The sequence below is a fragment of the Antennarius striatus genome, chromosome 6, assembly GCF_040054535.1.
Source record: "Antennarius striatus isolate MH-2024 chromosome 6, ASM4005453v1, whole genome shotgun sequence".
NCBI classification, from domain to species: domain Eukaryota; kingdom Metazoa; phylum Chordata; class Actinopteri; order Lophiiformes; family Antennariidae; genus Antennarius; species Antennarius striatus.
This window is the reverse complement of record NC_090781.1, coordinates 20,814,084-20,839,866: the sequence shown is the minus strand read 5'-3', so window position 1 is coordinate 20,839,866 and position 25,783 is coordinate 20,814,084. Positions and strand designations below refer to the sequence as shown.

Sequence of the window (25,783 nt, the reverse complement as noted above, 5' to 3'; positions counted from 1 at the left end):
TGGCCACTTCCGATGCGTATTAGCAAACATTAGCAACTCTTGGCTCATTTACTGGAGCATGCCTGAAGCACCATTTTGGTCAAGAGGCTATTGTGAGGCCGTTGGTCTGTCACACATTAGTGTCGCTGTGGACAAATGGGAGAAAAAGGCTGGCGAGGAGTTTGGCATGTGACACACAGTGATGTGAGACCGTCTGTGTGCAGGAGCGTGATGTGGGTTCGAAGCCAAGGGTTTGGAAGAGGAAAAATGCTACTTTCAAATCCAGTTAACATACATCAGAGGGTTTTATAGATGACTTCATTGTGGCCCTTTAGTATTGTAAGCTATTTGAAAATAAGTACTATTTTTCTGCCGTTCTTGGCTGTCATACAGAGAGTGCACAAAATACCATGTGATCAATTACATCCCGTGTATTAGTACGTGTGTTGCACCGCTGAAAGGCTACAGGCTGTTCGTATAAAACTTTGGAGTGCATCAGTGGCCCGTTGAGAGCTTTCATTCGTTGTGATAATAGTGATTACAGCAGTTTTTAGCAATGAGAACCAAACTCCTTACCTTCTGTGCTCGCTCTTTGACACATTGTGGAAAATTCCTGGCAGTAATGAACCAATACAGTGGCGGAATAGTCCGTTTACGACAAGGGAACGGTTCATTTGCTGTGGCACACATTGAAAAACTTTTTCCTTGGAAGGTCTGGGGAAATTTATTGCAGTTTGATCCCAAAATTTTAACTGGTTACAATAACAAATAAGATAAAGCAACACCGCTCCAATCCATCCAAACACCATTAACCTTCGCCAGGAGTCATCTGCTCTATTATTGTCTTACAGTGAAATATTTTGCTGGTGAAGCTGCAGTAAATTAACTTAAAGTTGCAGTTGTAAGCCTTACAGTGTAGCTCCCAGCAATAAGTAGTGTAATCATTAATAGGCCAATTAAAAACCAGTGACATTCTGATATGGGAGACATGTTGACATTAGAACTAAGTCCTACTAAAACCCAGTGACATTCCAGTAGCAGCCCAGTGCACGCATTCATTGACCATTTATAATCTACTGTGTTCCTTATTGAAGAATGCAGCACCGTGTACGGGAGTCGCCAGTAGGAATAAACAGCCCTTCAAATGTCATTAGGCATTTGTCTTTGTGCTTTTAGTATTTGAGATGAGCTACATACACTGTACAGGGTAGGTGGGGTGCGGGGGGGCGGGGGGTTGTTGAAGACGAGGGTTTTTTTCGACACGTGATCAGAATCTGAATCACCTTTAATCTCTGACGACATTAACATGTTGGATCCATTTGCGAGGCATCTTGCCTGATACATGCATAATATGACCTACACATATTTGTAACCATTTCAGTCACTCATTAGCATACTGCATGGTAGAAAGGCGATTATCTCATTGATACCATGGTGGTGAAAATGTGTGATCAATTCAGAACAGGTCCCAAGAGGGACCACCCATTCTGCTATTATGAACTCTCTCTCATGCTCATGCACATGTTATTCCCACCCCCCTCCCTGAGCGTCAGCGTGGGACAGCAGTAGGGCTGTAATAAAGGACATCTCTGGGACGAAGGACATTGGGGCTTGAAGGTCATACTGTGGAGCGGCACATTGCTTAGGGCAGCATTACTCAAGTGTGCACATATGTGTGTGTTTACTAATCTGCTAGGTATGCATTATAAGGAGTGTGTATTGAAGTGCATTGAACTGTCCATGTACGTTTGTGCTTCTGTAAGTTAATTAGGTATGGATGCCCTATGCAGAGACGATATGGGAAGAGAAGAGGACATTCTGGACCTCGCTCTTGGCTAATCTCTTCTGCTCATTAAAACATACAGGAGTCATCTTCTATCACTCTCACACAAAGAGTCTTTATCAGCATATGATGCACGCCCGATCGCTGGGCTAACACTCGGACGGACCATCTGGATTTAAGTCCTGCAGATCTCAATATGTGCTTATGTGTACCTACCATATTTATGCAGACACATGCTGTAGGGTGGACATGTATGAACATACAGAAAGCATCAGCACCGTATGTCAGGTGGAACCCAAACCGACCTCTTCTTCCAAACCCTCTGCATTTAGTCTTGCTTTGCATGCAGTGCCACAAGTATCACATTGCATCACTGCGAGCCATCGCTAATAGAAATATTAATATGGGAAAGATGAGAAAGAAAAGCTGTTTTCTTGCACGCTTTCACTCTTTTTCCCCTTAGCAAACAGATTACTACCTAATCCACCAGGAATAAGGGGAGATAAATTGGTCCTGATTGGCTACAATGAGATAAATAAACAGGCCTGTTGCAATTGCATCCACACCATAGGAGACTGTTTTCATCAAGCGGTGTCATCTCAATCTTTTTTTTTTTTTGAGATAACTGAACCTTTGCCAGTGAAATAATTCCACTTGGTTTCTAGTGCAGTTTCACTTGATTCAGGAGATGCCTGGGTACCTTGAGGAATATCAGTCTGTAGGCTTTACCGTAACATGTTTCCTCTTACTGCACAACAACCGTTGTGTTTCACTGGTTTGCTTTTTCTTCTTTTTTTGATTCTTCTTTTGCCACAAGAAACTCTTTTTATGGAACTTTGTTTTAACCAGCTTGCATCAACACTTTGATCTCAGCATTGTGGGGGGTGTCAGACCTTGTCACCACCTTCAGATAAAATTAGTTGTTGGGGATGTACTCAGATAGCATGTGGAACATGCTATAGGAACAGTGTTGAAACAACCCAACAGTTTTTTCTCCCGCTCTCAAGGGAGAAAACAGTCATCAGCATGTTGTTGATCCATCCACGCACAGCACAGGCATTATGCACTGCGTAGGCATCGCGTAGTAGCAAACAGTATGATTTAATGACAGTGTATATGTTTTTTATGAGGTAGATGCACAGCATGGCAGAGGGATAAAGGAAATCTAAGTTCGGACAGGGCTTTGATGGTAGAAACATCTTCCTGTTGACTTAAAGCCTCTCCTGAGCGAACAAGGATGAAGAATGGGGATTGAGACAAATTACACACATAAAGCATCAGTCTGTGTGGCCGAGGGTGCTTCTCCTTTTGTGTAAGGCGTCACATCCAATGGTGTGAGGTGTCTTTTTTTTTTTTAACCTTCTTCCTCAAAGGCTTTCATATTTCAGTTTGTTTAATCATGCATGAAATTTCTACATTAATTTCAGATATTGTCAAGTCAGATTTGACGTCCACACCTGTTTCTTTTAAGCCCTCAGAGAGTCTGATGTAACATTTAAGCCTGAACCTGTTACATGTGTCTGTGGGTAAAAAATCAGTTTAAATTAATTCACTGCTTCAAAGATTGTCTTGTCACTGTCTATGGTATCTTCCCATCTGATTAGTGCTGCCTTGTTCCAGTTTGATCTGTATCTGGTGCTCTACTTCTCTACTCTGGATCTCTCTACTCCTTGTATATAAAATGCATGTTCTACCTACAATTTACACCAAACCGGTAGAGGATTTTTAGAACGTCACAAAGACAATGTCAAGACAGACTGACAGACGGAACTTGTAATTTCTTGAATCACTCCTCAAGACAATAACAATAGTGGTAGCATACCAATAAAAGATTCTATTTGTCGTTCCAGTCTCTCTCCAGATGAAACATACATTTGCTAGTTTCTATTCACAGTATCATCATGCTATGGACCACAACTACACAAAGCACACCCAATTGAATGGGAATAAAGTTGGTGCCGTAATGTAAAATCTGGTAAAGGACGCTGTTTCTGCGAATGAGCGAAACATTCTCAGAGGTGAGCCCATAAACCTCACCGGTCAGAGGGTTAGTGTTAACCTTTTGTGTGTGATCCAAAATGCCAAAGCGCAAATGTCTTTCATTAATCTCACGACAAAATCTCCTTACATCAACACAGCCTGCAGATCCTTGGCGAAGTGAGAATTTTTAGGAGTTATGGAGAAAAAAATATATCACCAGACTGAGCTCCTCCCTCCTCTGTTACAGTATACCACCTAAATGGGTTCTTTTTTGTTTGTTTGATTTTAAATAAGAAGGGAAAAGTTACCCGTGGCCTGATACTTAAGGGACAAAGCACTTAGAATGTCTGGCCCCAACTAAGATTCTACATTCTGCTTCTTAAAATAAATCCATTTATTGCTCCCTCCTGGGCATGCTTTCTCATGCCTAAAAGAAGCTTAATTGTAGCTTTTGCTGCAACACTCTGTAGACTACCCAAGCTCAAGCTGTGTGGCCATATTGAAATAAAAAGACTATGGGATATGAATTTGCATAATACACATGTGAACAAAAAGAGGAAGCTCAAAGGTAGAGCCTTCCAAGAGCCGTCTTCTACCTCTACAGAGTTAAAAGTCCACTCACCCCTTCTTCAGCTCCACAACATATCCTTAGATACACCTCATGCACATTCATGCTAATGTTTAATTCACTTGAAAGTTGAGCACAGGGCATGTTTTCTTTTCTCTCTCTGCTCCCTCTTCCTCCGTTTCCCCGTGGCGATGTCACAGGGGATTAAGTCATGGAGGCCAAGGGACTTGTTTGTGCATCATTTGGAGGGAGGCCGGAGACGACGCTGGTACCCACAGGGCAGGCAGCTATAGCAAGCATCGTGCTTCCTCAGCGCCCTCGCCTTCCTGTATGCTAACATCGGACGCTGAAAAACGTCTCTGGAAGAGATGACATAGAGCGTGATTTCTTGCAAAGTCACTTCACACATTTCAGAATGATGTAAATCTTTATGAAGTATGTCTGTTTTTAACGATGAGTCGTATTAAAACGATTGAAGATTGGCTATTTAAAAAAGGGGATAAAACATAAAGCATAACATAAAAGTTAAGTGTTGTTTGACATCTTTTCTTATGTCATTGGGACATATTTTTGGTCTTACTGTTTCCTGATTAGCCAATAGCTTTCGCTGAAGTACATGCTAACTGATAGCCACTGAGCCTCTGAATGAACCGAGGTCTGTTTCATGGTTCAAATAGATTCATGACTGACAAAACTTCTTGCAGCTGATTTTCACTAACCCGGTGTCAGCACTCCTGTTAGCTGACTCAGCATCAGAATACCAAGAGCCAATCTTGGCAAATAGACCACCACAGTCCTGGATTCCCTGATTCCAAACTGGCCTCAAACTTGGCCAGTGCAACAATCAAATGTTTTCCCTGTAATTTTTTTTTTTTTAAGATTCCATCACGGAGCAACATTGCAATGCGTTGCCTTCACCGACGTTTAAAACTCCTCTAATCCAGTCTCCGAGCTAATGACAAATCAGATCGTAACAACCTGGACGAGTTATTTAAACACTGTAATAACGTGCGTGTGCATTGTGGTGAGGCGTGCTTTTAACAAGCTTTCTCGCAGTAGGTGTACAGTGTTAAAGGTTAGTCAAAAGCACATGTTCAACCACAGAACAAGCTAATCTCATGCCAGGAGTTTTCTATTGTTCCACTATTACTAGTCTCCTTTGTTTGCAAGGTAAATTGATTTGTTATTTAAGGCGGAGTGGCGTTACTCTTCATCACCGCACTGGTGTCAAGGGAACGAAAATAGCACTGCTACTCAGTGGGACTTACTGTCTTCTTTTAATTGGTCTTTTAATTAACTCGCGTCTAGCCTTCGACTTGTCAGAGGATGCCCGAGCATGCCATTTAGCAAAAAGTAATGAGATTAACCTCTCATTGACCAGGCAAATGCAGATTAAACATTACGGCCAAATGAAATGAGCTGGGCTTTATTTACTGGTGCACACAGGCAGGCGAGCAGGCGGCGGGCAGGCGAGCCACGGCTCTCTCAACAGTAACATAGCTAAAATGTCAAGGGGATAGAGGGGAGTGTGTTTGGCATGAAGTGGCGAGTGTGGCCAACCAGCTGCACGGGAAGAAAAGTGAGAGCAGCCAGAGCTGGAAAATAGTCCCAAATTCTCTCACTCCGCCTCGCTATCTCAGGAGAGACGGCTGCAGAGGGTCGATGAAAACGGGCCACTAATCAGTCAGTCACACTCACACGTGTGTGAGGCTGCATACACACACACACACAAACACACACACACACACACACACACATACACACACACACTCCTTTTGCCGTCCCATTCCTTCGCTATCTAGTTGTACATATTGACTCAGACAGACGCCAGTGACACCCTCTTCCTCCATCCGCCCACATGCATGCATGAGACGGTGTGACCTACACCACATGACCTACACCACATGACCTACACCACACGGACATGCTTGCGGTGTGAGCATGCTAAGTGGTCAAGGCAAAAAATCACCAATATGCTTCTTGCCTTGAGTTAATTCTTCCAAACTTTGCGAGCACTGCTCAACACTGTCTCGAACATGGATATCAAGTATTCCGAGAAACTCTTTTTAACATTATTCACAAGGTTGATTTTCTATCTTGTTCTTTATCTAACTTCTGTATGATGCTAATAATTCTCGCTCCACAATTCTTGCAGTTTGTCCTCATTTCCTTTGGCACATCAGTTAACGCTTTCCACGCCAATGGCCTACTTTCAACCTCCTCAGCCGCTGTACAACTCCCCCTTACACAAACTCATGCACACACACACACACACACACACACGCACACATGCGATGTAAGGTGACAGATTCCTTATTTCCAATGCATGTACTTCAATAAAAATTAAATTTGAAATGACCATTGCACATTTTTTTGATCTGCAGAAAATTCAGGACCTGGATATGCTTAATCAACGAAACCTTTTCCAGTGTAGTATGAGCCATTTGCTGAGACTTCAGTCGTGACCTTCGGCCCGTTTCCTTCTCTCCCCCCCAGAGTATCACTGCAAGTAAATGTCCTTTTTCGAGCTGGAATAAGCTGCCTGTGCGTAGCTAGTGCCGCACCTCATTTTAATCAGGCTTCGGGGAGTGAAATATAGGCCTGGCAAGCAGGCTGTACCCAACCTCCATTCATCTGGTTTCAATCTTCCCTCCGCCCTCGGATGTGGCCGTGTGGGCATTCCTTTTCTAGACGTTGGGGAGGGGGGCGGGACAAACTGGTTGTGAGCAGCACAAAGGCCGGGCGTATTTGTTTGGTGTCTGTCTGTGTGTGTGTGTGTGTGTGTGTGTGTGTGTGTGTGTGTGTGTGTGTGTGTGTGTGTGTGTGTGTGTGTGTGTGTGTGTGTCTGTGTCTGTGTCTGTGTCTGTGTCTGTGTAGATGCAGGGATTCACTAAATCGCTTAATTTTTAAAAATCTTCAAAGTGCAAACGCTTTTAATGGTGATGCTTCACTAATAAGAGCAAAAGCGTACAATGACAGGATGTAGACCAATACAGTCATTTGTACTTTTATTTGGCTGACCTTTTAAAAGGTGTAGGTCCTTTTTACAGCTAAAATTAATCAGGCAGCTTTTAATGAGATACAGGAAAAATGTAGATAGAACACCGCGAAGAGCTAGTTTGTCTGTCTTGCATTTGTTGCAGGTTCATGTGTGTGTGTGTGTGTGTGTGTGTGTGTATCAAGTGAATAAGTTTAGTGTCCTGCACCGATTGGCTTCACTAATCATAAGGTAGTTTGGCCCATTAGCTGTTCTAAATGATCCTAAGTGAGGCCTCTCCTGGAAGCCTTGCAGTCGCCGTTGACCTCCCAGGCTATCATGCATCCACATCCCCCGCCTGTCAGCCGCCCCCACCCGTCAACACCTTTCAGCGTACAGCTGCCAAAACAGACACGGCATCTGCTCACCTCTGGGGAAAAAGACAGCGATCGACGTGTCCTTCAAGACCACGGGCCTGAATGGATACGTTAAGTGTTTGTCCTTTGCAGCAGCAGCAGCAGCTAGAGCAGCTACAACAATGTCATCCTCCCATCTGAGGATGAGGCGTCTCCTTCTTTGTTATTTTCCGCCCAACCGATCTGTTCAAATGATATGTTCGTTGCATACCACAGGACTGACGACAGCGCTAATATGTCAGCGATGCGGCGCTAGCGCTGGGCGGATGGAGAGAAGGAGTTAGGCTCCCGTCTGTTTTCAATTAGCTGATGAAATGCACAACATGGGAGCTGCTCTGTTGCATTCAGTTCCTTTTTTCTCCTGTAGAATCCAGCAGAATAAATCACCATCTTTATTGAGAAAGGTGAACTTTGATTTTTAGACAGTGACAAATACTCAGTGTGACCTAAATAATGGAAATAAGCCTTAAAGTAAGGCAGAGAAGAAAAAAGTGGATGTGTGACGTCCACAATTCACACATTTCTCTATGAGTTCTCAAAATTTACTGCTCGCATATCCAGATTGGAACTACAAATATTAAAAGCCGAGCTTCGCATAGATCTCCATCACGTTTATTTTCTTCTCATTCCTCTTGTTCATCACATGCAGCCAAACTTAACCGTATAGCCCACTGTGGTATTTATTGTCTTCCCTCAAGTTGTTAAATGCTCCTTTGAAGCACCGCTGGAGTATTGAATTGCATTTAATAAAAGTCAGGGGTGCAGCGTTATATAGTGCACGACGTAGGTAGTATTAGAAGTTTTCATTGGTCTAACACTATTGTGAAGCATCCATCATCAGGGAGAACCCCTCGCCACGGCGATGCATTCCACTTCCCGTGGCCGCACACCTACTCGGCTCCATTTTCAATCTAATGGACATAAAAAATTGCAGATCGTAGCAAAACGGACATGGCAGCACAAAAGCTTATTAAGTATTGATCCACTGAGGTCGGTGCCCATGTCCAGCCACTCCAACAACGGTAGAGGGGTTCATCGACATGCGTGCCAGGCACCGATTGAGATTGGACCACATAAATAACCGAGGAAATTGAGAAGCATTTTTGTCTCCAATGGAGAACGGTGCCCATCGTTTTGGATGAGGTGCCAGGAAAGGAAGCAGGAGAAATACAGTCGGTTGTTTATATTTGCAATGTAGGCATTCTGTCTGTTTATATCATAGCGAGGCCATCTGTTCAAACTGCAGCAGTGCTTACTGTAGCTGATATGATATTATACCATAGCAAAGCCCGACAGGAGAGCTTTAAGTTGATCAGCAGCGGGTGAATACGTCTTCTTGCAGTGTTTTAATGAATACAGCTCATCTCGGTTCTCCGTGCAACATCTGTCAGGCATGTGGAGTAAAACGGAGCTTGAAGACGGCAAAAGAAAAAGAAAAAACAGGCCTCCGCTGTGCTGCCTATGCCGTGGCGTCTGAAGCTTTTTCTGGAGATACCTGTGAATATTTTCTTATTCACAAAGCCCTGCCAACAAAAACACTGTTATCCCACACAGATGAGAAATAAGCTCTGCCCTGGGACAAAGCTTGTTGAATATGGAGGAAAAGAAAAAAGTGTTCTGTGCAGGAGTGAAGGGAATGTTTTCTTTGGGAGGAAAAGGCAATTTTTCCGTCAAAGCAAATACAATACATCTAACTGGATTTTGGAGTTGTTTGCTTTTGATATCCCAAATTGCTGACTGACGACTTTAAAACCAAGTAATCACATTTTCTTCAGGTGCATGGAATGAGTTTTCGGCAAAATGTTCTTGGTAACAGCAGAAATAAAGAACTGCTTTCCAGAACAGATGTCTCAACATGTCAAAGGATTTACTGTCCTCTGTCCCCCATCAAATGTGTGTGTTCTCAGTGGGGTGGGGTGGGGGGGGGGACGACATCAGGTTTATTCCTGGGCTATGTGCTCATGCAGCAGGGAGGATGTGCCCTTTGCACACACAGATAATAACACACGCAAATACACCATCAGTAACCTTGGTGATAAGTTTCTCTTCTTTGCTCATGCAGAATAAAGACGTCAAGTCTGTCAGGGTTTCACCAGATGTTGGGTGGATCCTTCTCTGCAGCCAAAAAGAGAGGTCATTGTCCAACTGTTGTACGGATGAAGGGTGTTATCTTATGCAGAGTATACAAAAAAAAAAAAAACCAACATTTGCCATTTGCTTCTCATCCAGAAGGCACATGTAAAAGGGAGGAAACCATTACTGAACAGTGTTTGTCAACCTTGTTAATGGTTTAACACAGAGAGACCTTCTGGAGATCATTTCTAAAGTCAGGCAGAAAACTGAAGATGCATTGCTGTAATTAGTGTTTTAATGGGGATCATCATTTCCAAAATGATGAATTGGGTTTTTACTTGAAAAAAAGAAAATATGATGCTGGCAGCAGTCACTGTTGTTGGTGTGTTAGATAGACATGTCTTCTGCTTGTTGCTGTTCTTACTTGGTTACGTCTTTAACTGGGTTCACGCCCCACAAATGGGGATATAGGGGGTCAATGGTTCATCTATAGGTACAATACATTTATGTAACAGGGTCTGGTCAATCCACATCCTGTCAAAAACACCTGGATGGAATTCAGTAGAATTCATCCAAGGTTAGTAAGCGTGCATCTCATAATTAGATTCTTTAGCTTGGTTATTTTAATATCTTTAAGAACAATATTGACTGATGACACTAATGTGCTGAGGCTCAGCTTTTTCGTTTGCTTTAAATATAAATGTACTTTTGTTCAGGAAGTTATGTTAAGCTTGTCAGCCGGGTTAGAGGGAAAATAATGACCCTATGAAATGGTGCAAATGGACCAAGAAAGAGACCATTAAACTGGTAGGTGATCCAATTCAGAGAAGTGGACATGATCATATTTTTTTCAGTATGCTTAACGTTGCTAAATAGACCATGTGACATTCCACAATCCACATTCATAGCCAGCCATAATCCACTGGCCTGGGTTACACATGTAGTCTCTCAAACTTCATACAGACAGCTGACCGTGCAACATGGAAAATTGCATTTTTTCCAAGCTATGGAAACTGTTTCTGCTTGCTTCCTGTATTTTGAGATGTTTACACCATTTGATGAATATTGTCACTTTGTGTCTAAATATTGAGATGGTAAAATCAAGCAACCAACCAGAATTGGTCACATGGAGGGGAAAAGTGCATTTAACAACTTGAGGGAAAACAATAAAGACACTCCTTTCTTTTTACCATTTTGGGGTAAATCCAAAAGATTTATTGAGTAGCATCATGGACAGCTACACACAGGAGTGTTTGTGACGATACCAGATGCAGTGTTGATAAGATGTGTAAAGCACTGTAAGCAGCTTTTCCTGGCTCTCCTTCCCTTGAGGTATGGTGTAATTAGTTTCTTTTCCCATCGCCTCCTTTCTTGGTTATTTTGCTGAAAGAAAATGCAAAATGCTTTTAGGGAATTAAAAGTGCTTGTCCTGAAACTAATTTTGGATCTATTTTGGGGATATTTCACTGGGATGGCATCCCTATTCCTCAATGTGACAGCAGTGACGAGGCCATGAAAGGGATGCTAATGAATGCAATAAGAGAGTCGTGAGGTGAACATTTACTCTAGGGCCTTACATTATTCAGACCTCGGTGGTATTTCATCTTCTTCCTGCCGTCTTTTTCCTTTACAGGTTCCCATTGGTGCTCCCTCTTTTTCCCCGTCACTTTCTGCCTCCAGGTTCACAAAATTAGCAGTGGAGATGATCCCATTCTTCCCTTGCCTCCTCGAAGTCACTTATCGCTCCTCCAGTCAGAGTTCTTAGATATCGCACATTTAAGATTAACAAGACCAGGAGGCCCTTTAGTTTTAGTTGTTTTCATCTGAAACTCCATTAGATCTCCTCCTCCGGTAGTCTTCAAGCATATGACCAGAGAGGGATGTGTTTTAAATCAAAGCCTTTATTTATCTAAAAATACATATTATTCTTTTAAAGAATTTTAAATACACTTAATCAGATTAAGATGTGTGTTTACATGCTAGCTAAGAAAGTAAGTACTGTAATATGATCCATATGTATGTATGTTTGTATGTATTTATGTATATATGTAGTATGTATGTATGCATGAATGTATATACGTATGTGTATGCATGCATGTGCAGAGTAGGCATGTGTGACTTCATTCACACACAGAGCAATATAAATAGAAATAAATCTGTGTGAAGATTCAGAACCAGGATTCTAAAAGATATTTTGCTAGAAGTCGCACAAAATGAGCAACTGAAGTTTTAGTAACGAGGAGGAGGAGGATGTTACTCAGCTTTTACTAATTATCGTTTAGGTCTTATTTGTTCCCTACTCATTTCTTGATAATGAATCGATGTATCCAATTGTAAAGTACCAACAGACTCTCCATGTCAGCAGAAGGGAGCATCAGTCGCTGGGTGTGAGGCGAAGGGGATTATGGGATTTTATCCCTTCAAAGAGCCAGCCTCCAGTCAGGGAAGAAAGCAGCCTCCTTTGATTTTCACAGAAGTGATATATTCATGAGTTGGACCTTGAAACTACAAGGAGACTACTGTAGTGTACCATATGCAAAACATGTGTTCCAGTAGGGCATGATTTAAAGAGACTTAAGAAGCTGTAATTAAAAAGGGAGCCGTGGCTATAGTAATGAAGGAGTCTCGCGGAGCGTTTGCGGGGGTTGTGTTTTCAGGCTTGTGTTAATAACTGGACCTAACTCTCTGTCTGCAGACATGTCGAGATTTCAGGGCGTATGAACCCGTCAGAATCCTCAAAGGATAGAGGAAAAGGGTGAGATGCATCCTCCGTTTCAGCTCCAAATTGATCGAATCTATATATAATCTACGTTTGACATTTGAATAGTCAATTCAGGTCACACAATTCAGCTACACTGTCGTCTGGAGCAGACACAGTCCTTTAAGCAGTGAGCTGAGCTGTGAGTATTTCGCTGTTGGTCTCATCAGTCCTATGCTCCTCTCAGCAACTCAGCTAAAAACAAACTTCATGTCAGCAGTAACAATGGCAGAATTGTTTTCATATCTGCCTTGTCAGATTTTGCGAGTGACGTGGAAAAATTTAATATTTCAAAGAAAAAATGTGGAGGTCGGAATCAAAACCTTCCTCACTCATTCTCTCTTTATCTTAGAGTCATTCCTTAAACTATTATAACTTAACTTTTCATTTTACAGTTTGATAGAGTTGGGAGATAATCTTTGCAATTTACTGTTCTTTCTCCCTTGCTGTATTTACGTAATACATAAATACAGCAAGTTGCTGTATTTATGTAGCACACATCCGGGGTCACTAATTGTCAATCCAAAGATTTTGACCAGGCCAGCCAGAGCCTCCTACGCTAAGGACACTTGGTCCTTCTGCTGCTAGGCTGCTAACATATGCTGCGTTCTACATCCATATGCTAAGTTCAGCGAAACGAGACACAGAGGCATACAAGCATTCACGAAAGATGGCGTCGTCCAAAATGAGAAAAGATGACAGTATAAATCGACTGCTGCTGGCTGCTGTGTTGGAAACACAAAAGATTGACGCTAATTGATTTGTGTAAACCTCCATTTAAGCAACAAAACAAGAACTTGGATGGGCAACCTCAGCACAATGATGATTGCGTATAGCGTGTTATCTGGTTTTTGTACAAATACAGCAGAGGAAACCCAAGTCTGGTGAGCTAAAATGGAAAGGAAATGGCCATTAAGGAATTCCTTGTTGGATTATAAGAAGAAAAAAAAGCAATGATTTCCAAAACACAAGTGGGATCATTTTTTCAAATCAAGACTTTGAGAGCAGCTCGCGTTTTATACATTCAGGATCTTTTTAGTTAGAAATGTCACCACATTTTCATTGGAAGCTAAACAGACCTACAGCTGGGAAGAAATCAGATCTCATCAGACGGTCTTGTTGATGTGTCATTAAGAGCACAGTGTGGATGTGTCCAGCTGAATGTTGCAGGAGATGCAATTCCTGTGAAATCCTGTGATATTTGGTCTCTCCGTTGTCAAGTTTGTGTTTCCCATAAATCCTGTCAATGCAAAACCGCTAACAATTTAACAATTTCTCCAGTCTGGCAATATAACACAAGCGTTTGAGTTTATGTAACTGTTCATATTGCCTTGATCTTGCAATTTTAATTTGAATATCCCTGGTATAGATCATACACACCAGCAGTCACACATCTACATAAAATGTTGATGTGTGCACATGTCAAATGGCGCGAAGGCAAACAAGCAGCATTAAAGCGGCGATACGTCTGATCTCTTGTGTATCTGTGGATGTGTGTCTGAAACCACCTTTGTGTTGGATTAATCCATCGTCTACACAAGTCGCTGACAATAAACACTCAAAAAAAAAGGCATGGCAGCATCCTTCCACCCCTCCTATTTTTCAGTGTCCTTTCACTCCCCCACCCCCCTATTGCTTGCTGTTCCTCCCCGTCTTGTATCTGCTGCTTTTTTTTTTTTTTTGAGTACCAGGGGTCAGAAGCTTTGGACATTACAAAGGCCCCAGCCGGGCCGATGTGCTGACTGAGGGGATGTGGGGCTTGACTTTGGGCAGTGTGAAAGATCCAGGCCTGTCTTGTTTGTCTGTCTGTGTCCGTCTCAGTGGCCACACTATAATAAGATTGCAGGGCTCTGTAAGGCGGATTTACTGGAGCACAACTCCCCCTAGGGCCTTGTCATAGAAATGGGTTCCTCCATATTTCACCAGAGCATCTCTTTCCCCTTCTCTCTCTCCGTCTCTTTCTTTCTCTCTCTCTCTTCTCTCTCTCTGTCTGTCTATCCCTCTTACAAACTTTCTACCTCCCTAAACAGTTTGTGTTCGCTCCCACTTTCTTTTGTTAATTATGATACGCCTCATTGCTTCCTGTCCTCGGTTAAAGATTGGCGCAGGCCACAAATGGAAGAACGAGACTGAGAAAAAAAACAGACACAATGAAAGAGAAAGTGGAATGCAGGAGAAGGCCTTGAATATGGTACCAGCTGCATTATCACAAGTCCTCTCTGCATTTATCTCTCGCTCAAAGTGGCCCGGTTTATTCAGCTGTCTTTTCTCGTGTCCTTGTGAGATATTGAAATACATTCACAGAACCGTGACAAGAATGCTATTACAGTTCGGCTTTTATTGTTTCTTGCTCATCCCGCTGCAAATTGAAATCAAATGTCAGAAAGCTAATTTTAACGGACACAGAGCGGGTTTCCAGACATATGCCTCGCTGCAGCGGAGACTCGTGTGTCAGAGTTGATGTTTGATGCAGAAGAGGAGGTTTTTCAGAGCATAGTTAAACTCTGGCTTGTTTTTTAGCCCCTACTGTGTTATCCATTGCATGGATAAAAAAATCTAATGTAAGGCTATAAATAAATGAGAGAGTGAGTTGCAGGAAATATATACGATTTACCTACGAAACATTTTTTCTTTCTGTTGCCCGATGTAATTTACTGTGACACACGTGCATTGGGATGTGTATTCATGGTAATTCCAGAGTTCATGAGCTGACCCCATCCAATGTTTGAAAGTCACATTTAAAGTCACACAGTGGAGTTAAATACTTTGTATGGGAAATGATCGCATTGCCCTGCTTTTTTGGCGGTCACCGTGTCTACCCCTTATCTATCTTTCTAGTAAACTGTTCTATTTAAAGAGCTTACAGTTGAAGCAGAGGAAAGTTAAATAGGAGGTTGGAGGTGAGAAATGAAGTAGGGAGCTCTTATCAGCGCAGCTACAGAGTGCTGGGTTCAGCCCCGGGGTACTGATGAATGTGGGAGCACTGATTGCAAAGACCAGCCTGAGGAGATGAAGGGAAACAGTGGACGTGGTTTCTCCCACCAGGACTCCTACGTCACCATTAAACATTAGTCCACATCACTGGACTAAATCAGCTGCACACACATGCACACACACGGTTCACACACACACACGGTTCACACAAACACACACACACACACACACACACACACACACACACACACACACACACACATACACACGGTCTTTCTATTCTGATATTCAAGCTTATACCAGAGGGGCGCCCACAAGATGGATGAGCCTGCAAATGAAGTATTAAAAAGTCATAAACAGGGAAAAAACTTCCAGGTCCAGGAGCTCTCCTATGAGGACTGACTAATGGTATGAACTAAGCAAGTAGTCCAGTTCCTTTTTCTCTCTATATCCATCTATCTGTCTATTCAACTGATAAATGCCAATTGGGAATCTAAAACTTGACGGACAGAGAGTCGCCTGGAGCTCAGTTTCGCAAGCAAAAGTAGAGACAGCTTCAACGCGACTTGAAGAACTGCTGAAATCCATCAGATGTCATCCGTGCAGGAGAAGTCGTTTGTGCGAGGCAAGGGCTTGTGCCCGTGTGTCCTGCATCAGCACTGACTCATTGGTTTGTCAGCACAGAGTTGACATTTTGATTGGCCCAAAGGTCACTTATGGGACTGTGTGTTGACTCCTCTGAGGGCGAACCAGTGAACAAGTGGAAAGACGCCGCGCAAGTGCTGATGCATTCACAGGCAACATTTGGCCTCCGATGGCACATTTGACAGCATGTGATCGTCTCCGTTGTGCACAGAGGTGTTTTTTTATCGACAAGCTCTGCAGACACAACACCTGTCCCTCGCTATGATGTTCGGTCATTCTGTGCAAAAGGCAGGAAATATTGAACCTCCGAGCTATTAAACAGCAAGATCTTTTGAAATGGAGCTCTAACAATATTTACACAACCTGTACATTCCTGCATGACTCAGAATGAACATCTGTTGGCTGGCTAACTGTGTTTTAAGCACTCAGAATCCCTTGGAGCTATTGGCTTGTTCTGCAATTAAATTAGGAGGCGGATAGTTAAGTTAAATGTTGTAGAGCCAAAAATATCTGTCACATTTGAGTGCATAAGCTTAGCGGAGCTCTGCGGTATTGTTTAGTCTTCTTACCAAGTGGAGGGGGTTGAATATCTCAGCAGTGCACCAGGCCCTCTGGAGACACACAAACACACACCAGCACCATCCATATAGTTTGCGCTTCCAGCAAACCCCTGTGACGCCTCTGGCTAATTCCACTCAAACCCGCCAGGCTGTTCAGCTTCTTCCAATAAATTATCCGCGCTGCTCCTCCACCAAGCCACAGGGCAGTCTGGATGGGGCCCAAAGTCAGTCGCTTGTGCGCAATCTCATTATTATTGCTGCTTCTTACTACAACCTGAGGTTTCCACTAATTATACAGTGTTAAAAACATGTCTCCGTTTCGTCTACAGTGTCGCATGTGACGCTGGGAAAGTGACTGGGGCCGGATTGAAGAGTTTTAGTTGTTCACGTCAGTCAAGAACCACGGCTCTTCACTTTTATGGTGGACACGTTTATTTTTGATGGACGTGTAGCTCCTGAGAAGTCAAACGCTTTGACCCGCTCATTCCCTGAGTAGGACTCCCTACAGTATACAATAAGAATGCATTCTTTGACCCTGTCAAAAGGGGTTAACAATAAGACCATTATAATACTTCCCATGCCTCCTATTCCTGTAAAAAAAAAAGGATCACCTTTCCATCTCTCACCAGGTGAATTTCAGCATCTGCCAGAAACTGATTGAGATTCTGAGTCATATCTCTTATTGCTTCGCCCCATCTCAATTTCCTCTATCAACATGGTTTTGCTTCTTATCCGCAGCATCTGTCTCTTGTCTAAAGTTTGTATTGAGTTAGTGTCTCCATCTGACATCTCTCTACCTCTCTCTCTCTCCCTCCTCTTCAGCTCTATTCAGCCTGCTGTCAGTGGGTGCCCAGACGGAGATGAAGAAGGTTGTCGGGGACAATGCCACTTTACCATGCCACCATCAGTTTCCGTCATCCAGCTCCCTTGACATCGAGTGGTTGCTTCAGAAACCCAAATCCAAACAGAAAGTGGTGAGAGAAGAGTTTGTGTTCTTTCTGTTTTGATGCAAACCTTTTTATTTGTCATCCGGTTTGTCAGATCATTGAGTCAAAAGAGTCGGATTTTGTAAATTACCTTCAGAAGTCAAGTCCATCTTATCTGCATCAGACAAAATCACCACAAAGGACATATCAAAGCACTTCCCAAAAGGAGTAGCTCTAGGCCGCAAAGTCAAAAAGTAAGACAGCCAAAACATGAATATGGTCACAAATCTTAACGGGTTTAGTGTTTATCATTTGAGTGCATTATTAACTCAAATGACTGTGGAAACATGCTAAAAGTTTTCTTTGATTATTCCTATTTACCCTTTACCTCCCGTTTCATCTCCTTCCCTCCATCCCCTCTTTCTTCCTCCTCTATCCTCCCTCCATTTGAAGCATGTTGATTCATTTCTAACCACTTTGTGCCATAATTAACACAAACCTGAACACCTGGAATCATTAAGGAAGTTAGAATTACCTAAATCTAATTAATTTTGGCCCCGGATCTACAGCAGCATAGCCGCAGCATCTCTCTTTAAAACCTACTTGAGCAGAGATTTCACGACCTCTAAAACGTTTCTGTACATTGCTTCCCAAACACATCCTGATGCGAGACTAGACACACTCCTTTGAGCTGTGAGGGAGACATGCTATTTCCAAAATGTTAGCTTATGGAATAAAGACAGTCGACGCTGCATAGCTGTCGCTCTAAAGTGCTTATGCTGTCTTTGCAAGTTGTTGTTATACTTTTTTCAAGGCTTCACATTGTGACATCTTAGCATCTGTTAGTTCACCTTTAAATTAACTTGGCCACCACACAGGAAAGAATTGAACTGTTTTATGTTGTTTTAGAAGCAGTAACAAAATCTTTCCAAAGATTTTATATAATTAAATGTCCACCTGAATACTTGGTTCCACTTAAAAAGCCAGACAATTATTCTACCCCATATTGAAAGTCTTTAGTTTTGTGTCTCATAATCTCATAGTCATTAAAAGCCCTTTTGTTTCATTTCACTGGTTTTTGAATCAGTGCTTTTCTTCATCCAAATTGAAAGTTGTATCTAATAAAAAAAGAAATCTTAACCATCTCCCTCTTTGGAAGTTGTTTGTTCATTCACTGATGTGTCGGTTAGCGCAGAGGAGCGTAACGCTATGAGAAAGAATTTTGTGTGTAGAGGAAACAAGAGAGGCTAGGAACCAAAGAAAAAGGGGGAAAGTGACTGCCTTACGCTTTGATGACTCAGAGGGAGGCTGCCACATTGCAATGAATATTTAACAGGAAGATAACATTGAAAGCGCCATTAATTAAAATCAAACGTCTGAAAATTTGATTAGGAAGGAGACTACGCCCGTAGTCCAATGAATTAATCATCCTTTTGTTCTGTTGGAAGATGGTGTTCAGAGGGACGGAGCATCATGTCAACATTTAGCCTCTGTTAGTGCATGTACCAGCTACATGTGTTGAGGACACATAGGAGCTGCAGAAGAGGCACAACAGTCAGATTGTGAAAAGCTAAAGCTCAGACATTGTAATACTTGCTTTTGTTGGGGAGCTTTTCCATTTTCTCACAATAATGAATATTAATCATCTCAGTCGATCACAATTGTGCTGCTCATAAATTCCAATGAAGTCATTGTGGAAGACTTTTATTGAAAACCAATAACACGCAGTGAGACTTATTAACACAACGCGGCCGATCATTGGTAGCTCAAAGCAGTTTACATTACATAAACCTGAAGATCTTTAATGATCTTGAAAATCCTTGACAGACCTTTCATGATAAGACAAATGACCCTCATGTATTCATTTCAGCTTTTCATTTCAGCTTTTGGCATTATATAACACATAAAATATGAAAGACATCAAGACTGACGTGTCCACAGTAGAACTATACATAACCGGAAGCAGGAATGCTCACACATATGTACTAAAGAACATAAGTAATAAATGTTAAGAGTTCATGACGATAGCAGAAATTTGCCCAAAGGCGGATGCTTTTGAAAACACACAGGGTCACATGCGCCTGCAGCAAGGTAACCTACGACTGATGAATTACTAGCGTGTCTGTACCTCACTTAAGGTCTGCTCATACTCTCGTTTATGGGGATTATATCCTGCTCATGCCTGTGCGTGGAAACGGCCAGTCGTCACCTGCGATGGCAGCAGGTGCCCCCGTTTGTGAGGCGCTGATGTACTGTGGCACTGGCATTTAGCGGTCCCCATCTGCAGGCTCACACTCGCCCTCAGTGATAGGCCACTGTGACAGCTGGGTTCTTCTGTGTCGGTGGATTGCGAGAGAGAAAAAAGAGGGATTTGGAAAAAAAAGCAAGAGAGAGAGTGAAGCAAGAAGAGATGAGCGTTAAGCGATAGCATTTTGAAGTTATATTTATTTCAGTGTTTGTTTTTGTATGAATTGAACATAACATATACTACTGTGACTTCGCATTAATGTACGGTACCAAAAAAGGAAAATAAAACGTTTGTGTAAGTAAAGCGCTGCTAGTAGAGAATCGTCTCTAAGAATCATAAAATCAGAACGCTAAAGTGAGCCAATGAACATCGGAAAACAATTTGCTTCTATAATATTTTTAAAGATGCATTACCGCATCGGCGGAGGATATTGAGACATAAAGTTCCAGATTTGCTTCATCAAAGTTGCATAAGTATTCCAGCTGCTCCTCGTGTGTCGGCCTTGTGGTTTCTAATTTATTTCCATGGATTAAAAACACACACAGAGATATCAGCACTAGTAGATAATCAGGTGAATGAACACTGACAGGATTCTGGCCGTCCCTTGTAAAAAAAAAATCCTTTTCCACGCGTGAAAGACATGACCCTTGAGAGCTGGTGTGGGCTCCGTGGACTTGTTGAACTCACCTACTAATTTTATTTATTTCATTGGTAAAATGTTAATTTGCACTAACAGAAAAGAAAACTATAACATCCTTTTCAAAGGAAGCAGGTTGTGGGACATCTGGATTTTAATCTGGTCCTGGAGGATGACGCGTTTCTTCCCCGTCGCACAAGATGTTGAAACAAATCTCCTTTTTTACTCTCTTCACTCCACCTAGATCATAACCTTCTTTGGAGGCGAGGTGTACACCAACGAGGCGATGGGCAGCGACGCCAGCCGCCTGGCTTTCGCCGGGGAGTACCTGGGCGGAGACGCCTCCCTGCTGATCAGTGACCTGCTGCTGTCCGACTCTGGGGAGTACCACTGTAAAGTCAAGACCGGGGGGAAGTACCACTGGAGCCAGGTCAACCTCATTGTGCTCGGTGAGACATATCGAAACACACACACAGACTCACACACACACACACACACACACACACACACACACATAGCTTGCTATGAAGAGGCCCAAACTCATGTGCACACACACAGACACACACACACATGCAGACCTAATCACTGCATCATTAGCCTGGCACATTTCCTCGATCATACTGACTGATGTAATGATTCAATTTGATTCAGACGGAGTGATTTGATTTTGCTCATGCTGTTTGGGTTCCTTTGGATTGGTTTGCTGATGAGGTGAGACCAGAAATACACGACCGGGTCTGGAAGTGCATAGAACTGATTGATTATGTCAGGGTTACAGTTACATGCAGCAGAGACTAATTCGTCTGCGTCCCGTGTGAGATCAGAAGAAATCAGACAACCGAAGGCCACGCTGAGTTTGTAAGGAAATTTTGTAGCTGGAAATAACATTGAAAAAATCAACTGTCATCATTCTAGCTACCAATAAGCCACTTAAGAGAATGGGAAATTTATTTTTTCTAGTCATGTCTTAGTTCTTGCAACTATAGGAAAGCCTTTTTGGGGGCTTGGTAATCCACAGCCGAACATTTTATCTCCTTTTTCTTCCTTTATTTTTGTTTTCCTCATTTCCCAATATACAGATAATGGCTTAGCAACCGTAGCTCAGTAGTAATCTGTGTCTCTGCCTGAATATCTCAAATGGCTTAACAACTCTGAAGGACAGACAGCAAAATTGGAGCAGCAGTACGACAAAAGCCCGACACAAAGTCCAGCGGGAGGAGCGAGATTGTTCTCAATGTCAGAAAAGCAGGCGATTTATTAAAACATCATGGGAGATTAGTTCAACCGGCGGTTATTGGTTTTCTAATGGAAGAGACTGTTAATCCTCTCACTCTCCTCTCCCTTCCACAAAGACATTTCAGTGAGTTAGTGCCTCCATTTTTACAAATTGCCCTCAGTTCTACTGTGACACTTTCGATTTTGAAAGAGACGAGCATTTGCATTTTTTGCTCGCTTCCCGTGCTTAAATAATAACTTGGCAGCTGAGCTGGCCTGGCAAGAGAAGGTCTCTGTGTGTGTGTGTGTGTGTGTGTGTGTGTGTGTGTGTGTGTGTGTGTGTGCGCGTGCGTGCGTGCGTGCGTGCGTGTGTGTTTGTGCTTCTGTGTGTGTTTGTGTGCACTGCAAAGATTTATGTGAGCTTGCAGTGGCTGTGTATGTTCTTATGTACAACATTGCTCAGCAATACCAGATGCCTGCACTGGTGTTGTGTGCAAAAGCATGTGCAGTTTTTTGTTTTTTTTTATGTGCTTTTTGGATTTAAAAAATGAATGAATGAAATAGGGATGGGAAACAAATCCAGAAAAGAACAAAGGCAGAGCTACAAATAGACCATGATGCTATATATTCCAATCATTACTAACTTTTAGCACTGCAGATCTACCTTTGCTGCAACTTTGCTGACGAGCACGAACAGCCAAACACACAGAAGGCAAAGATGCTAATATGACAGTGTAGAAAAATAGATGTTTAAATTTAGCTCACCGCTGATCTAAAAATATGTCGCTTGAGAGGGAAGAAAGGAGTGTGCTATTTTCATGCCTTTGTAGCTTTGCTGTGCCTCTCGGCGGGTATCTGAGCAGAGCAGCTGTACAGAGCTTAGCAGGATGCTGCTGGACTTTACTGTGCCTCCGGCTGCTGGACTATAACCAAGACCTTTGACCCATGGTGTCGTGTTATCATGTGTTCACAACCACCAGCTTTGGGCTATCATTGATCCATTCCCTAGCAGGTTCTTTTGTTTGTTTCACACGTGCCTCCATCAGACTTTCCCCCATCAATGTGCATAAAAAGTAATTGTCCTATGACGGTTCGTTAATGTGACCACTTGACCGTGAAATCACATTCATGTGTTTTGTTTGATAAATGATATTTCACCAATGCTGTTTTGTCAAAGATTAGTTTCATTAAATTTTACACCAAATTGAATCAACACAGTCTCAGCTGCTGTATAAATTTTTATTTATTAATCCAGGAAAATAATTCATACCCATATTTACCTCTGATGTGTATACAATGGGTCATATTTAGATAACATCAAGTCATTTTTGTTTGTTTGCTACTTTCCTGCAAGGGTAAATAATATACTGTATATGTTTGGTTGTAGATGATGATCCAGATCAGCATCAACGTCTACTAGATATCATCCCAGCGCTGTTACGTTGCTCTGTCATTGTATGGCAATAGATAATAATAATAATGATAACAATAATAATAATAATAATAATAATAATAATAATGGACATAGTTTTACCGTAAACAGCTGTACGAATGGCAAAAGTATTGAAGAACACAACACATCTGTTGCACACTTGCATCTTCTGATTCCCGTGTATTCTGACAGTGAAACCCTCCAAGCCGCGCTGCTGGATGGACGGCGAACTGCAGCAAGGCAGTGACGTCAAGCTGAGCTGCAAATCCAGCGACGGTTCCGATCCCATCAACTACAAGTGGGAGCGAGTGCTGGACAAAGGCAAGAGCCTGGGCAAACTGCCAACCCTGGCACTGATAGGTAAGAAAGATAATTGGGACTGCAGTGACATGCTGATTCACCATTCAAGCCCTCTGCACAGAGTGTAGAGATGAAGATTAATTTTCATATTAGTGATTTTTATAGGCTACATTCATCCGAGGAAGCGTTTTGCTGAGCGCACCACCTTTCCTTCACCTCCTCCTCCTCCCGCCGTCATGCATTCATACATTTTTAAACACGGGCTAGCACAGCCACATTCTTCTTGGAGCACTTTGAGTTGATCCAAAAGATTAATTAACATTTACAATATGCTTTCCATACGGACACATAGATGGGCTCGGATTGCCCCGATTAGGCCACTAATTCCACATGGCCTTCTTATCTGTAGACCATTACCACTAGCCCCATCTACTACTTAAGACCAGTGCAGCTTCAGCAGCTCAAACACTACACAACCACGTGATTTGTGATTGGACAGTGCTGGGATGAGGATACAGGCTCACTTCCCTTATGGACGCCAGCTGAGCATGACGGCTTGCGTGCAAAAGTCCAAATCAGCGATGGCTGCATCCAACACTTGTTCAATCTAAGTAATTCTTATTGGTCGATAACATGCAGCATCAGCAGCGAATATTTCTGGATCTGATGAAAGGTAATATCACATGATCGTCTTCGGTGGGGATGACTGAATATCCCATGGGGCCGAGGGGCTCCGTTGCTCTCTCTCTCTCAGACATGCTCACGCTCCTCCACTCACGTCCTCCTCAGTGCAACGGGCCTCCTTAAACAAACACTCCATCACTGTCTCCTTCCTTCACGCTTCCTCCTTCTACTTCTCTCTGTCTTTCTGCCGGTCGTTATATCAATACGCTCGTCTCGCCTGTCCCGCTAATGAAACTGATTGAGGACAATTTGCATTCCTACCCTTTTTTTTTTTTGCCCTCAAGTCAGTGTATTATCTTTGCACCATGCAACAGTTTAAAGATATCTGCTATTTTTAATTCCCCTTAGATCTGAAGAACCCTGAAATCGTGACCCTGAGGAATCTCACGATGGACAGCACAGGTGTCTACAGGTGCACGGCGAGCAACGACGTGGGCGAGGAAAACTGCACCATCGAAGTCACGATGGAACGTGAGTTTCACCAAGGAAGGGGGCGTCGACCTCGCAGCTCACCTCACGCCGAATTGCCACTCTGATTGATGGTTGTTGTTTCCAACCGCTGCTGGAAATACATTTATTCCACTCCCTGCCTTTCCATCTACCTCGCCACCCCCACCATCACCACCACCCCCACCCTCCCGATGCTCCGGCACTAGAGGGATTGCACTAAACCTAAACTGGTGACTACTGGTCGCCACCTGTGCACCAACAGCTATGCTTCAATGTCACAGTAATACATTTCCTTAGAGGCCCGGGACGGTCGGGTCATGTGTAAAGAGAATGACACGTAGAGCAGCTCAGCAGGTTTGTAGCTCTGGAGTTAAAGTGAATTTGGGCACAAATGTAAGGGGGGAGCACGGACTAGAATGTGTCCACAGTCAATAATCAGTTGTAAATTTAATATTAAGACTAAAAAATGATGAACAATATGTGACAGTAAGTTACTGCGACTCTCGTCTTTCCTCACTTTCTCTTTTCTGTTCACAGAAGCAAAGAATATGGGGGTGATCGCAGGTGCCTTGGTGGGGACATCCCTCGGCACCCTCATCGTCATATTGATCATTTGGCTCGTCTTCCGGAAGAAAGAGAAGAAGAAGTATGAGGAGGAGGAGACTCCGAATGAGATCAGGTTTACTCAGCCTCTTTTCTTCTCAGACTGGTTCGCCAGTCTTAACCGACTGTTTTCCTTGCAGTCGTCCCACTGTATGCATGAACATCTGCGCTAACAGCCCATCTATGAGTGCGTCTAAAAAAAAAAACAGCTACAAGGTCAAGTGTTCATCGATTATCTTATAAGAGCTGTCTCTTGTCACCTTCCTGTTTATCTATTTGTGTGTGTGTGTGTGTTTGCATCCATGTGCGAAGCGTCACACCCGTTGTTGATCCGTCACTCTGTAGTCTGCATGGATTGGTGGACCGCTAATGACGCTTGTGAAGAAAAGAAAACATAGAGAATCCTCTGTTATGTCTGTGGAGGAAGGTTTCTATTTCTGTCTCACGCTGTTAAGACTTTTAAGAACTATATCAGACAGACAATATAACCAACGCACACACACATACACACACACACACACATGCGGTGAGTCGACATGCTTCACAGATTACCTTCCTTTCTGTGATTAATGCCGCTACAAATTTCACATTGTTTATGCAGATTCTCTTCTCCTG

General features: G+C 42.8%; 1 protein-coding gene across 1 annotated transcript in view; it reads left to right on the top strand.

The window, feature by feature from the left end:
* clmpb (CXADR like membrane protein b) overlaps positions 1-25,783 on the top strand; it is a 59,807-nt gene that overhangs the window by 28,561 nt on the left and 5,463 nt on the right. The window contains exons 2-6 of the mRNA XM_068316966.1: positions 17,496-17,647; positions 20,729-20,933; positions 23,324-23,491; positions 24,464-24,586; positions 25,103-25,244. Of these exons, the coding sequence (XP_068173067.1) occupies positions 17,496-17,647; positions 20,729-20,933; positions 23,324-23,491; positions 24,464-24,586; positions 25,103-25,244 (790 nt within the window). The remainder of the gene's footprint in view (positions 1-17,495; positions 17,648-20,728; positions 20,934-23,323; positions 23,492-24,463; positions 24,587-25,102; positions 25,245-25,783) is intronic.